The sequence below is a fragment of the Mastomys coucha genome, unplaced genomic scaffold, assembly GCF_008632895.1.
Source record: "Mastomys coucha isolate ucsf_1 unplaced genomic scaffold, UCSF_Mcou_1 pScaffold3, whole genome shotgun sequence".
Classification (NCBI taxonomy): domain Eukaryota; kingdom Metazoa; phylum Chordata; class Mammalia; order Rodentia; family Muridae; genus Mastomys; species Mastomys coucha.
The window spans coordinates 42,617,901-42,634,075 of NW_022196909.1; the positions used below are offsets into that span (position 1 = coordinate 42,617,901).

The 16,175-nt window shown below is 52.0% G+C and overlaps 1 protein-coding gene across 1 annotated transcript in view; it reads left to right on the forward strand.

Annotated features, from left to right (window-relative positions):
* Nucleotides 1-7,887, forward strand: part of Tspear (thrombospondin type laminin G domain and EAR repeats) — a 224,462-nt gene extending 216,575 nt beyond the window's left edge. Inside the window, exons 10-12 of the mRNA XM_031346936.1 lie at nucleotides 2,828-3,015; nucleotides 4,385-4,486; nucleotides 7,273-7,887. Of these exons, the coding sequence (XP_031202796.1) occupies nucleotides 2,828-3,015; nucleotides 4,385-4,486; nucleotides 7,273-7,426 (444 nt within the window). The 3' untranslated portion in view covers nucleotides 7,427-7,887. The remainder of the gene's footprint in view (nucleotides 1-2,827; nucleotides 3,016-4,384; nucleotides 4,487-7,272) is intronic.
* The last annotated feature ends 8,288 nt before the right edge of the window (nucleotides 7,888-16,175 follow it).

Genomic DNA, 16,175 nt, shown 5'->3' on the forward strand with positions numbered 1-16,175 from the left:
TCCACTGACTTTCCTCCCCTCCCCCTAGCAAGAGCCACTCTTCTGTACTTGTAAAGCCCCTGGGTGAGGCTCCACCCCCAGCTCTGGGCTCCTGAGTGGCAGGAATGCTTACTGAGGCTGGCACCAATAGGAAGTTGACACCTCCTAACACCTTCCTAACAGGAAGTTATACAGTTTCAGGAGAGCGTGCTCTTACTCTTAGGTCTCCAGCTACCCTGGGGTGTGGCACAGAGCAGCCAGTACCAGGGTTTCCAGTGCACATCCCTTCAGGGTCCATTAGCGCAGGCGAGCAGACAGCAAGTGATATGTATACAGCTATGCGCACGTGTATACATGTGTGCGCGTACATTCGAGCGTGTGCACCGACATTGCGTGGAATGTGTCATATATGCGTGTGGACATGTTCCTGTGTATGGGCACGCACAGATTCATGTGCGTATACATACATGTACACGTGTGCTGTGGGCATGAGAGTGCCCCGGCGTGTAGGCCTGCCGAGTATGTAACAGGTATGTAACAGACTGGGATTATTTCTTCAGCATTGACTTGCAAGAGGCAGGGCGGTGTCAGGGCGCCACCTGCGCTAGGCCCCGCTTGGGTGGGGGTGGGGCGTCTGGCAGTCTCAAGGTCCTGCGGGTTAGCTGGGGTAGCCCTGGAGCTGGTCCCAGCAGATGGATGCAGCCCTGTGCGGAGAAAGCAGACTGATCTAAAAAGCCTCTACCCACCCCCGGACTGTGTGGCCCAGGACTCCAGGACCTCTTGTCCTTCAGAGTCTCATCTCTCGGATGAATCTCATCTGACGCCTCCCAGGCTTTCTCAGGCTCCTTCTGGATCAGCCTTCCAGATGGCTCCTCTTGGGATTCCCAGCTGCTTCTTGCCCCACTACCTGGGCGGCCGAGCTCGGTGGGTGTTGGCGCCCTCTGTTGTCCGTGGTGAGAATGCTGTTACGTTCTGTTGGCCGGCCAGACCATGGACAGCGAGGGAACAGGGCCTCTTGGGTAGTGTGCCGACAAGGAGTTAACTGACCTGTACTGAGGGCAGGAGGGGAAAAACCCCTCCAGAGGAGGGCTGTGAAGATGGTTGAGTAGGTAAAGCGCTTAGCTACCATTTAGTCCCTAGAACCCTCGTAGAAAAGTTAGGAGTGAGCTGGGCAGTGGTGGCGCAAGCCTTTAATCCCAGCACTTGGGAGGCAGAGGCAGGTGGATCTCTGAATTCGAGGCCAGCCTGGTCTACAGAGTGAGTTCTAGGACAGCCGGGGCTACACAGAGAAACCCTGTCTTCAAAAACAAAAACAAACAAACCACCAACAACTTATGTGTGTAGTAAGTAAACACGTGCTTGTAATCTTAAATTCTAGAAAGACAGAGGTGAGTGATCCCTGGGACTCACCGATAGCTTAATCGATGAACCCCAGGTCCTACAGAGAGACCCTCTCTCAAAAAAAATCCAACAAAGTAAATGGTTGCTGGGTAATAATACTTGTGTTGACCTCTGACTTCTGTACACATGTGCACACATATGTATGTACACCCGCACATAGGAACACACACATGGAAATTCCAGAGCCATTTCCCACGCTGGCAGTGCAAGATGCCCTTCAAGCAGGAGGCTCCTTGGTGTCAGTTGAAGCAAGGGCATGCAACTGATCTGTCTACGATCTACAGCATGGCTCACTCTGTCCCCAGTTAGGACAACCTGGGTCGGCCCCAGGATAAGCCTGCCTTGTTCAGAGAAGCAGCCTGCTGGAGAGCTATGGGTTCCTACTGGCTGTGTGGCTGGAACATGCCTGTCCTGGGTTCAGGTCCCCGTGGATCAATGAGCAATCCCAACAGATGCTGGCCCAAGGTGTTATCCTGAGACACAGGGGAATCACTTGATTAACATTCCAGCGGGAGTCAACTGTACCCAATGCAGGGTTCAGCCCTGCCCCCATAGGGCTTGTAGACATGGTGATTCCTTACAGCAGTTGCGTGTGCTATTTTCTCCCTCTGAGGAGAGTCGAGCTTCTAACAATGAGATGTCGGTCCCGCTGGCCTCCGGAAGTTAGCTTCTAGCCTTTGCATTGCTGTGTCTAAGTTCTACTTTTAGTCCCAGGCCTTAGTTCTGCGTCCTCCGCCATCCTCTCTTCCTGGGCAGCCTTTCTGTTGAGGCCCTCAGGCCCAACCTTGTCGGTGATGGACTGTGGCTCCCGATCCTAGCTCCACCTCCTGACCTGCCACATTCCAGAGCTCACCCCTCACCTCCACAAAGGGTAGGCCAGGGCGTAAGATACAGACCTGAGCAGGAGCTAAGACCGCAGAGCCCCTGCCGGTGGCTTGGAGCTCCTGAACATTGGTAGAACACTGTCCTTAATTAGCCTTAGACCCCTATATGGGCTAGCACATTCCTCCCCACGCCCTGACCTCCTGTCCCACTGTCTTCCGAGGCAGTCGAATACCTCCTAGGGCTCTTCTGGTGACATTCCCTCTTGCTCAGGGCCTCCCTCTCCTGGACCAGGATTGTGAATGTCTCCAGCCCACTCCTTCCACATATAATACCATCCATGCGTTTCCTTTGTGCAGGCCCCTCATATAAACGCGTAGCCTCAGGTCTGTGGTAAGGACTCCGTTTCCCCCACCACCTCACCCCTCATGGGGCTGAGTGACCTCTGGAGCAAGCGGGCAGGGGAACTCTGTTTTGGACTCTTGGTAAAAGGATGGCAACCAGGCGGTCTCAGTGGGAGAGCTGGCTCTAGGTCACCCGGATGGTGATGATGATGATATTGGTGGCATGGGCACCTGGAGCCATCCTCACCGGGCCTCCTCCCACCGCTCTTCATTTACCCCAGACATTCGGTGCTGCAGACTGGGAGGTCTTCCACATTGGCCAGAGGATCTTCCTCGCGGTGGCAAACAGTCACAGCTACGACGTGCAGATGCAGGCACAAAATGACACCTACGTCCTCAGCTCCGTCATCTACGAGCTGAACATCACGGCTCAGACCTTTGTCAAGTTCCAGGACATCCCCACCTGCAGGTACCAACCAGGTGGTTGCAAGGGCAGAGTGAGTCTATGGTTGGGCGGCACAGGGCCATCCCCAGCTTCCTCCCAGGACACCTGGCCAGAGCAGATAGCCATGCTAACGAGGACCACCCCCATGGCTGTCCCTGTATCTGTGGCTGCTTTCTTCTTTCTCACAAGAAAAACCTAGCGATGTAAGTTCAGTAAGAGAAGCCCGGGCACCTCCACAAGGAGAAATGGTTCGTCTGTCATGATACAGGCATGAGCATCAGAGAGATCCAAGGGCTCAGGCAGGCGTCCCCTCCCACCATGCGCTGCTAGATCCTGACCCACCTGCTCTGCAAGGCCACCAGGTCAGCACTGAGAAGGCAGAGTTGTCCCCACCCACCTGGTATTCCTCTAGGAGGACTCTGACTACCTCCAAGTAAGCCGCAGCTACACTGTCCGGACAGTCCAGCCGAGAGTTGAGTTTCAGTCTAGGCCCAGTGTGGTTTCACCGAGTTGAGTTTCAGTCTAGGCCCAGTGTGGTTACCAACCCAGAATGCAGCAGGAACTCCCACAGGGTTCTTTGAGAGCTACTAGAGACATTCACTGCCCCTCCTGAGTGCCAGGTACTCCTCGTCTAGACAGAGAGAGAACACTGAGGGAATTTAGACTCTTCTAAGGGCCAACAGTCAAGTAAATGTAAGGTGGATATCTGTGGGGTCACGGGACACACAGGTACTGTGTATTCATGGGAATGCGTGGCTCTAAAGATGCAAGGGGGATCGTGGCAAGGCAGTACACAGACGGGATGTCTCCCAAAACAGACTTCCTGGCTGTGGTCCAGGAAGGTAAGAAAGGGAGGAGGGGCCTTCTACTTCAGCCTAATCTTTTTAAATGTTTATTTATGCCGGGCAGTGGTGGTGCACACCTTTAATCCCAGCACTTGGGAGGCAGAGGCGGGCGGATTTCAGAGTTCGAGGCCAGCCTGGTCTACAGAATGAGTTCCAGGACAGCCAGGGCTACACACAGAAACCCTGTCTCAACAACAAATGTTTATTTATTTTTATAAATTTATTTATTTATTTTATGTATATGAGTACACAGTAGGTGTCTTCAGACACCAGAAGAGGGCATCAGATCCCATTACAGATGGTTGTGAGCCACCATGTGGTTGCTGGCAATTGAACTCAGGACCTCTGGAAGAGCAGCCAGTGCTCTTAACTGCTGAACCATCTTTCCAGCCCCAAGATAAATCTTAAAAAACAAAAGGAAGGAAGACATTGCATAGTGGGAGATCGAGATGTAACTCAGGAGACAAGACCTGCCCAGAGTCCAACACGGGGCCTGGCATCGGCTCTCCAAAGGTGTCAGTGTCTTTGCCCTGCCCCTGTCTCCGCAGTGCCCTGGACTGGGAGTTCTTCTCTGTGGGAGAAGATCACTTCCTGGTGGTGGCGAACTCCTTTGATGGAAACACCTTCTCAGTGAACAGTATTATTTATAGGTAAGTTCTGCTGAAGGCCAACGGTCATCCTCTCACCTCAGGGTTTATAGTATGGGGGTGGTGTGGAGGGGGGTTACTTCCGTCCCCTCACAGGTGACCCCTGGCTCAGAACAAGTCAAGACCATCAGCCTGAGGGTGTGTTTTCCCAGGTCTGTCCAGGGCAGGGAATCTGATGCCAGCCTGTATCTGTTACATCCCGAGGGCCACACCCCTCAGATAATGATGATCAGCTAAAGATGTCTAGATGGGCGTGCTAAGTGGGAATTTATGGGGCCTGGTTTTCCTCTTATATTGAGACACTCTCCTTGCATTTATTCTAGTGGTTCTTGGGTGTTTAGCCATGAGTAGGGGTTGATTCCATTTCCAGCATTTTGTCAGTTTTTTGCATCTAGTCACCTGAAGTCATTATCTAATGACTCTGAAGGCTTCTCTCTTGGGAGGAGTCTCAGGGCCCTCGCCACACTGGCTGTCTCGGCCATGAAGGTAGTGGCACCCTTAGTTGGCAAGGCTTCAACGGCCTAGTTAGTTGCCTAACTAGCTCAACGTTCCAGGACTACCTTGGACAGCAGCAGTGGCAGCCAACAGTTCTGCTCGTGGCTTTGATCTAAAAAGGTCCCTGCTATAGAGATGCTGAGCGGCCTGCCAGGCTCCTGATTTCCTTAGGCGTCCATAGCACTCGGGGTGGGAGAAATCGATCTGCTGGTGTGATGATGGACGGCAGACAGTGAGAAATTTGTTCTGAGCTGGGCCACTGAGGCCGACTCAGACTTTCTTCATCCCAGATTCCAATTGCAGGCTCACGGAACAACTTCTGCATCCTTCCGGATTCCAGGCGTAGCTCAGACTCTGGTTTCGGCTAGGAAGGGAAGTTTATCTGTGACATCCTGTAGTGTCTAACTTTATAAGGATACCATGCAGCTTCTCTCTGCACCTGTCACCAGGACAGTTTCTGGGACATCTTGTGACCCCCTCTCCCTCACACTTACCTGCTTCTTCAGGTCTCCACCCTCCTGAAATGCTTCAGTCTCCTTTATGGCTTTGCTTAGACTTTCAGATTCATTGTTGTAGTCTTTTGAGCATGACAAAGTAAATTATAAAGGGGTAGAATTCCTTTAATTCTGTTAAAGGATAGATGGCTCGGTAGCTAAGAGCACTCGCTGCTCTTCCAGAAGACCCCTGATTCAGTTCTCAGCACCCACATGGTGACTCCCAGCCATTCATAACTCCAATTCCACACTTGCAGTGTGGGAAGGTCACAAGACACACATACATATACAAGCAAAACACTCATACACATAAAATAAAAGAAATACATTTAAGAAGAAAAAATGAATTCCTGTTGAATAATATGGTGGCCCAGAAACTTTGAAAGGACTCAGGAGATGTCTTAGTAAAGTCTTACTGAAAAGGACCCAGGTTCAATTCCCAGAGCCCCCACAAATGCCAGCCCATGTGTGGAATCCCAGCCCTGGGGCACTGGAGATAAACCTGTCTCTGGGGCTCTTTGTTCAGCTGGCCCAGCCAATTCAATAAGCTGTGGGTTCAATGAGAGATCCTGAGAAAATGAGGGTAATTGAGAAAGATACCCCAAATCTATTTCTGACCTCCACACACATGTGCATGCAAACCAGCACACACACATGCATGCATGCACACAGACACAGACACATAAACATATACAAACACACATACACACACACAAAGACAATATAACACATCACATATACACATACCACACATACATGCACATACACTACATTCACACCACACACACACATACACCATACACACACACACACACATACCACACATACACACACACCATACACACACACATACACACATACACACACACCATACACACACACATGCACACACACATACACACACACGCATATACACACATGCACATACACACACACACCATATACACATACACGCACATACACACATACACACACACACCATACACACATACCACACATGCACACACACATCATACATACACGCACATACACACACACACCATATACACACGCACACACACATACACACACATATACACACACACTATACACACACGCACATACACACACACACACCATACACACACACACACATGCACACACACACACACACACACACACACACACACACACACAGCAACCCTGCTGATCAACAGCAAGCAGATGCCTTTAACGTAGGGAAATGGGCAAAAGCCACGGGCAAGAATGTCCAGGAGAACACAGTGGAGGGTGTCACTGTGCCGAGCTAGCCCAACCACACAGGGTGACATGACTGGTTCTCATAATGTGGCAGAGCCTGCCCTCACCTGCTGGGTTTGAGGATCAGCGCCTTTGACAAAATAATGTTGGAAAATATTAACAGCCACTGCAGCCCTTTGACCTAGGCGGCAGCCACTTGGGGACTCTGTCCTGTGACCGTGGAGCCAACTATGGGGAACGTGTCCTTTGGCACGGCAACCTACGGGAACCTACGGGAACCTGCTGGCCTTGGAATGGACTGCAGGGACTGTAGCTGTCCAGGCTGATGGCAGAGTGCCCTGTGCTTGGAGGGAGCCTGGTTCTGAGGGCTGAGACAAGAGCAGCCAGGCCTCCTGAGTCCACTCTCCCAAATACTTAGGGTGCCTGGGACAGCTTCTTGGAACAGATGTGAAAGAGCTCTGGGATCTGGGATGGGGCCAGTTCCTCTCCTGGGCCTCGGTTTCCCACTTGACCCTCGGAGCACCAGTGTGGAGGGGACCAGGCTGACTCTCTCTCCCACAGGTGGCAAGGCTATGAGGGCTTCGTGGCAGTACACAAACTTCCCACCTTTGGCTGTCGGGACTGGGAGGCCTTTAACACCACTACCGGCTCATACCTCATCTACTCCAGCGCCAAAGAGCCCCTCTCCAGGGTCCTGAAGCTGAGGACTGGCTGAAGTTACCCTGGACCCCTCTGCCTCCCCTGCCACCAAACCTCCACCAGCTAGGCATGTGCAGCAGGCAGGACCCACCAGCCCTCTCTGGTCCTGGGGCAGGTGGAGATGCCTGTACACCTCTTTAGACTCTCTCTGAGCTGGCTCTTCCCCTGCCCCCAGCTTGGGGCTACACCGGAACCGCAGTCCTGGTGACTGGTGGCCATATTTCAAGTGACCCTGGGCTCCTTCAGGCTGAGGCCCAGGGCTGCCACCCAATCTCGGTGCTCCCGGCCTGTTCCTGCAGGAATTGTGCCTTCAAGGGACAGTTGCTATCACATTTTACCTCAAATACATAGGCCCTGGCAGTCTCTAGGGCCCCGGCTCTCCCAGCGACCCCTGCTGTGCAGCCTGATGCACATGTCATGACCAACACCTATTTATTGTATTTTATCTATATGAAAATATATTTATATTGCTCTTTACAAAAAAAAGCATGGATGGAATCCCTTTTTTTTTTCTTTTGGGGGCTCAGAAGTGGACATATGTGAGAAAAACATCCTTCTGTAGGGGGATTCTTCTCCTGATATCAGTTTCTTTGTTAAAGCACAGGGGGCACATTTACATCAGAAATCCCAAGGTCCTGGGTGCTATGTCCCTCTCCTCCCTCAAGAACCCCATTATGGGGACACAGATGGCTTCTCTAGCCTCACTCCATTCCCAACAGTGCAGTGAGCTAGGTCCATCCATATACATGGACCCAAGGCCTTCCAGAAATAGTCAGCTTACTCCTTCCCATGGCCAGGACAAGCAAAAGATCCTCTCTCCCCATGCTTCTCTGGAGAGTTCCAAAAGTGCACGGATGCATTTCAATCCTTGAAGAATACAGCACAGAGGGTGGGGACATTGAGCAGCCGCCAGGGTAGGCAGGACGTAATAAGGTGTTGAGGGACATCCCTGTGGGAGATGTAAGGGCACGGGTCTTCCACTCCAGGTCCTGGAATCCAGAAACCACTGGCAGACTGGGAGGGGTGGGTTGTACGGAGGAGCCCTTCAGTTTCCAGACCTTTTTCCAGCTGCCCAGAGTTGGAACCAGAAAACCTGGCTAGGACCATGGCTGCTGTGGGCACACTCAGGGGCCTTGCCAGGTTTTTTAAGTGCCAGGTGGACTTTGAGCAAGGGGCAGAACCGTCTGTTTTGTATGTTAGGTGTCCGTACCTGCATAGTCACCAGGGTATTGCTCAAGCGCTACCGTGAAGCTGAGACTCGCTCTTGCTCACATGCAGGCAGGCCGCAGAAGCAGACAAAAGAGAACAATACTGGAGCAGTTAGCTTTCAGGTTTTTGTTGTTTGGGTTTCATTTCAATCTTTGTAAGGCAGTCTCACGTAAGTCCCTGCTGGCCTAAGATTTAAAGTTTGTTATGTAGCTCAAACTTGAGTTCCTGATCCTCCTGTCTCAGCCTCCTAAGTGCTGGGGAAACAGACGTATGACACCTTGGACAGCTCCTAGTTACCTGCCTAACAGCTGGCTCCGAATCAGAAGTAATGCAGACCATAGGTTACCCCCAGGGGTGAGAAGCCAGCACTGATGGAAGGAGCCCTAAGCACACCTCCTCTCACACTGACCCAGAAAATAGGAAGCCCAGCCAGACCAACATGAGGAAAGATGGTTATAGATGTCAGGGTTACCTCCAAAAACAAACAAAAAAGAAAAAAAAGCTGAGCAGTGGTGGCGCACACCTTTAATCCCAGCACTTGGGAGGCAGAGGCAGGCGGATTAAAAAAAAAAAAAAACAGAAAAAAAATGTTCAATTATTTGATCACTTTAAACACATCTTTTAAAACCCAATTATTTGATCACTTTAAACACATCTTTTAAAACCCGATGGCTTTCTTGCTTGGTAAGCGCCTCACAGCAATCACGATGGGCTTCCCACTGATTCTGTTTTGGAAAGACCCAGCTCCAAAAACTGAGCTCTCAGCCGAAGAAATAAACAGACCAGCACCACATGCTCAATGGGAAAGGCACGTGCAGGGCAGTCCATTGGTTAGCTCGGGAATCCAGGCCAATGAGAAACGCACAGAGCTGTCCTGGTTAGCCCAGGGATCCAGCACTGATTTAGCCCCCACCTCACCCTTCCCATGGAGTGCTGGCTGGGCTGTGAGGTCTTCCAGACTTTGTCATTCACATGGGAATGCTAGAACAAAAGCTCTGAAGCTAATTCTACTGAAGAGAGGAGGTGCTGCCCCGCAGTCCTGAGATGCGCATCCTCCACCCTCCTCATGCCATCTCTCTCTACGGCACTGGCTGGGGCAGACGTGTGACAGATGCTGGACACCAGAGCAGAAAGGTGAGTGGCAGTCACTTCTAACATCTAGTGGACTCTGCCCCCGGGCTAAGTGGCATCAAGCTCTTGGTGAGTTCAGGGTGTGTCTCTGAAGGCCCTCAGCCTCCCTCCTGCTGTGGGCTGGGATGGAGAGTCCCCATGCCAGCTCTTGATCCAAAGAGGACCTGCCTTTCCCATCTGGGTTGCTCCCAACCTCCCTGCCACCACACCCACATCTGATAATGATGCTTAGGTCCCAGGATCCACCCAAATACTGTTAAGCATGGTCCTTGAGACCTGGGCAGGCCTGGGTTTGGTGAGCCCTTATATGGATGGGTAAAGCCAAATAAACCCCCCTCTTCAGTAGCTCCCATGGAGACCTGGGTGTCATCTAGCTCCTGCCTCCCCCTGTGCACAGTGGCACAGCCATGCCACTGAGCCTGTGTCTGTCCTGCTGCAGGAGCTCTGGACACATATATAGGAGGGTACCATCTGTCCTGGACTAGGTACCCTGTCATGGCTCCACATCTCAGTAAGAGAGTCTCTTGGCCATTTGGTGACCACTGCTTTGCTGGTGGTCACCAGGGAGGCTGAGGTACCACTGAGGATGTCCCAGCGGCTCTGCCCTTAGAGCTCCCTAGCAGGTGCCCAAGTCCTTCCAAACCAACAGGGGCCTCTCCGAAGGACCACCCTGCCACCCTCATGCTTTGATCCTCTTAGCTCGGAATTTGATGAAGGCACATAGCTGTCACCGGAACTATTGGGGTCCAGAGCTTGAGCCCCGATGGCCCCGGAAACTCAAGTCCTAGCATTTGTCTTCAACAGATCTATTAGGCAGGGGGATGAACGCAGAAGAGACTCTGTCTGGCCACACTGGGAGGAGGAACAAAGAGACACAGTGACTCTGCAGGGGTCCTCAGGTTTAGATAGAGAGCGAGAGGTTTGTGTAATTAAGCAACCCCAGCCAAGATGTGGTCCCATCCAACCCTGGACTCTCCAGCAAGGTGGGCTGACAAGTTGTCAGAACTGTGGGAAATCTCTTCCTGGGAGACAAGCTCCTCTCTTGCTGGCATGAGAGCTAGCCTTTTTCTTCCTTCCAGCAGGAGACACCTGGAAACATCCCAGTTCCTTGGGGTGTCAACTGCCTCAGTGTCTGGTGGCTAACGGGCGGGGCATATGGTCTCTGCAGCATCTCTTCACTCCTGTCAGGATGGTCACACACTTGCCTTCACTTCTTTGTCTCAAGCCAAGGGGATTCAGATCACCTCTGTGAAGGAACACCATGTCCGGCTCGCTCCTCTTTCTTCTAGACCCCAGCTTGGATTTTTCAGAGTAACTAGAACCCTCCATTTCCAAACACTGGGGTCCCTTCTAGAACGCATGGCTGGTAGATATGTGTGCTCCAGGAGGGTGGGATGGCCAAGTCAATGGGACTTGGATGACCTGGGTAGCCTGGGCAGGAGGAGAACTACCATAAGATAGGCTAAGATGTAGGACAAGGAGATATAAGAGTTCTACCATGTGCACACACATCCCTGCAGCTGCTGTCTTGATGCTGAGCCTGGCTGTCTTTGGTCACCTGGCCCAGCCCTGTATTTTCTGACTCCAGAAGAGTAGACCAAGTGTGCCAGGGTAAAAAACACAGAATGCCCAATCAAAGTTGGACTTCAGACAAATAAGGAATATTTTTAGGGAGTGTAACTGTAACCCATATAGAATATTATGGCAGTGCCAGCAACCTGCAGCCAGTCTACAAGTGGGCTCCCTAACACACAGGCGGGAGACTGGTCCCACACAGTGGGAAAGACTGATCCCCACCCTGGGCACCAGCGAGCCCAGCTTCCATCCTGTGGTAATTTGAGTGTCAGTTTGGAGGGCTCTTGTAAGATGAAGTCTCTCTCTCTCTCTCTCTCTCTCTCTCTCTCTCTCTCTCTCTCTCTCTCTCTCTCTCTCTCTCTTTCTTTTCTGAGACAGGTTTTTGACAGCCCTGGCTATTCTGGAACTCACTCTGTAGACCAGGCTGGCCTCGAACTCAGAAATCCACCTGCCTCTGCCTCCCAAGTGCTGGGATTAAAGGCGTGTGCCACTACTGCCCAGCTCAGCCTCAACTCTTTATGTCAGACAAAACTTATTGTCACTTAGTTTGTAGTTAAGGTGGCAAATCATCTCAGTGTGAGAGAGATTATGATAATGATGATGACTTGGGCATGAACCCAGAACTTTTCACATGCCAGGCTAAGTAACTCTACCACTGAGCTAAATTCCCAGCTCCTCCCCTTTTTTATCTTGAGACAAGATCTTACTAAATTACCCCAGCTGCCCTTGAACTCATTCCAAAGCCCAGACTAACTTGTAACTTGTGAGCCTCCTGTCTCAGCTTCCAGAGAGGTGGGAATGACAGGCCTGCGTAGGTTCTGCTTCTTTGGAGAACACCAGACACAAACAGGTAAAAGTCCCTGAGCAGGAGTCCGGGACAGTTCAAGTCTAGGCCCGATAACCAACCACCTGTGGCCTTTAAACCTGCCTAATGTGGCAAGGCATAGCCCAGGGGTGTTATTTGCTCTGTCCTACCCCCTAAGAGCACCTTCCCTCTTGGACTCTGGTGATGTCCACATAACCTCTGAGGCATGAGGCATGAGAGTGTCCAGTCACCCAAGGAGCTAGTGCTAGGGAGGGGAGGCAGTTGTCACTCCTCACCAACACTAAGTAGGCACAAAATAGGCAGCCGCCATTTGTCTTCCACGCAAAGGTACCACCCTGACCCTGGCTCGTCTGCTGAATGGAAACAAACATTAGAAGTGAAGCTTGTCAATCAAGGTTTTCAGATGCTGAATGCAAGCCAGAGGGGAACGTGTTCACAGCATGCTCACCACTGGCTGCGACTTTGCTTGGCATCAGATGGGACCCGGTGCAGTGCAGGCTGCTCAATGAACCACAAGCTCATGATTCCTGACCCACCTGGCCCTTCCTCAGGACAGTCCCATGCAGGGAGCCATAGCTTTAACCATGGCCTTGTGGAAAATTACTAGCTTACACTTACAGCCCTGAGAGAACATGGGTAGTCAAACAGTAAGAATATTTGTGGGTGTGGAGGACACTGTGATGTCCCCCTCCCCGCCCCACATTGGGCGCCATTTTGCCCTCACCCGCAGGGCATCCAACAGGGACCTAGGGCAGGGGAGAGAGAGACTGAAAGACACAAGAGACAAGAAGAATGAGAGCAAGACAGTTGTCTGATCAAGCCAAGAAAAACCTTACTTCCGGGATGGCAATATAAGCACAAGCAGGAGAAAGCTTCAAGGGAGGGGGAAGAGCCCTGGGCAAGGAGGCCAGGTGGCAATCTTCAGTTCCTGGAAGCAAGGGTCACAGTGTCCTCCACACCCACAAATATTCTTACTCTTAGACTACTCATGTTCTCTCAGGGCTGTATGTGTAAGCTAGTAATTTTCCACAAGGCCATGGTTAAGGCCATGGCTCCCGGCCGTCCAAAGTGGGTGGGGCCAGATGTCCCCAAGAAACCATAGGGATGGTATGTGACGTGACAATAGGTTTTAAAAGTGTCATTGAATAAATCTGTTCCTAGTATGGCTACCCTCTGGAAGCCATAAACATACCAGCAGAAGTCTGTCTTTACCCCTGGCTTCTAAGCTTTTTGTTTCCTACAAAACTGGCCAAAGACAGCCAAGCCATGTGTGGACACACCCAGGTCACCTTCCCTCCTCCCCAGACTGGGCATGGTCTATGCAATCCTGCCGGGGCGTTTTGTATGCTCTGAGGTCATTGTTCCTCTTGTTGAGATGGTTAGGGTTTGCCCTTTGACCTCTCTGTGACATGGACCTTTGTCCCCCTGCCCAAGATACCCCCCCACACACATACATGTACACTTTCCCTCAAGTACCTGGCATGTGCATCCATATGCCTACCCTCCCATAGGTACACATGTGTACACGCATGTACACACATGTACACACATAGCTCCAGCCCATCCTAGCCGTGGACTCAGTCATGAGCAGTGGGCCCCCGAGACCCCTCCTGCATGTCTGGCTCAAGTATGAAGCACAGTGGCTCCCTCACAGTTGAGTCACGATGCCTCTCTTCCTACACTGAATGTCGCCAGGACCTTCTGCAAGAGCAGACACTGTCTGCTTGGGATGCTGTTCAGTGGGACCCATCCAGATCACATACCTTTGTCACCTCCTCATCCTGAACCTGCTTGCCTCAGCAGCCCACTGTCTCAGCAGGTCCAGGCTCCCCTCCAGCTGTGCCGCCCTGCCTTCATCTCCTCAAGCAGCTGGCTCCTCACTGAGTAAGACCGTTGTCTGCTCTCCTATGTTCTTGTCCACCGGCCTTTGGCCTGTGGTACTCCCCTGGGGCCGTGGAGAAGGTGGTAGAGGAAGGTATCCTTGGGCTGGTGGCCACTCACAGGATTTCAGGTTGATGACAGACTACAGAACCACCATCTCCCACAAGATCCATTTCAGAGCCTTTGGTTCCTCCCAACCAAAGCTCACAGCTCTCAGATAACCAGCAGGTGGGCGCCTGGTGTCAAGGAATGCTGCCCTGTGATGCTGAGGAGCTCACAGATGCCATGGGGGGGGCGGGGAGGGGCAGCCTGAGAAAGGAGAATGGGAAGACTCGAAGGTCTGTGTGTCCGGGGGTGGGAGGGCACGGGAGGCTGCCGAAGCAGAAAGGGAAGCACGGGTTGAGGATGGCTTCTGAGAGCTGGACCTGGTTCCTTCTGCCTCGTGTCAAAGAAGGACAGACAGGGAGCTGGTGACAACCAAACACCTATGTCCTGTCTGCAATACCATGAGGGCGGGGTGAGGATTAGGTAGAGCTCTGTGTTGTCACAAAGTCAGTGGCCAAAGCCAGCACAACCTCCCCAGCTCTGTCCCACAGGGCAGAAGGCCCACACAGGCTCCTGGCTGCAGTGCTAACAGGGGTGGCCCCTCCCTAAAGGAGCCTGTCTCTGCATACTTCTAGTTCCTAGAACCACTGGCAACCTCTGGTTTATGGTCTCACTCCTCATTCCAAGGCCATTGTGGCTGTATCTCTTTTCCTCCAGAGCCTCTGAGCCTCTCTTCCCAACCTGTTCCACATAGCAAAAGCCACAAGACCAGTTATCCATGGCAAACTGAAGTCATTTTCTTGGCAATGACCACAGTCAATAAGGACCACTCGACCTCGGTCGGCAAGGACCACAAGACCAAGGTCACCAAAGGCCACAGGATCTCAGTTGGCAATGATCATGTGACCATGGTCACCAAGGGCCTCAGGGTCACGGCTGGCCATGACCACAAGAACACGGTCACCGACAGCCACAGGACCTCGGTCGGCAATGACCACAAGACCAGAGTCACCGAGGACCGCAGGACCACGGTCGGCAATGGCCACAGGTCCGTGGTCTGCGATGGCTACAGGACCACGGTCGGTGATGGCTATAAGACCATCGTCTGCGATGGCTACAGTATCGTGATCAGCAATGACCACAGTCAACAATGACCACAGGACCACAGTCAGCAATGGCCATGGGACCATGGTCAGCAATGGCCACCTGAAATCCTTTTCTGTTGTATAAAGAAAGGAGCATGGGTTCTGGCATGGAGGTAGGACAACTGTAGTGGCCACTATTCTGTCGAACAGAATTCTGAGTCCTCTTCTTCCTCCCCTTTCTTCTCTCCCCTCTTTTCCCCCTTTCTGTCCTTCCTCTCATCTTTGTTCCTCATCTCTCCTCCCTCTTGGTCCACTTTTATCCTCCCTTTTCTCTCCTCCCCTCTTCCCCTTCCCTACCTCAGAGGGACCAGCATCGAGACATAATGAAGAAGGTGGCCATGGAGAGAGGTTCAAGAAAGCCCTTACCCCGCAACTTGCCATCTGGCCTCATACTTGTCACCTCCAGGAGCCTAACGGGGGACAGAAGGACAGGATAGGCTGTGTCGTTATTTTTCTTGCTATTCTTCTGCAAGATGGGACTGTGTGCAAAGTTCACCTGACATTCTGGAAGTACCTAGCTAAAACCGCCCACATTCCCCAGATGGAAACTAAGGAAGGCACAAAATCAGACAGCGGGACCCGAAATACACAGACAAATCTTCCCATCCTGGTCCTAACCTGGCCACGGTGACCCAATATGTGTGTCATTTTCAGGTAGTTCTCATCCAAACCAAAGAGCCATCCTTCCTAAGGGGGCACAAGAGCATCTCAAAAAGAACTGAACAAAGGCCTTGGGACAGGGGGGAAGTAGCCTCAGCCCCTAGCCCACCCTTGGCAGACACATAGCCGTGGCTGGTATTATTATCCAGAAAGCTCCAAGTTACAGGGCTGGAGCTGCAGCTTGGTCATGCAATGCCTGCTTGTGTGCTAAGCATGTGCCAGGGCCTAGGTTCTTTTCTGAGTACCAAGAGAAGTGGGAAGGGTGAGAGGAAGGAAAGGAAGGGAGGGAGGGA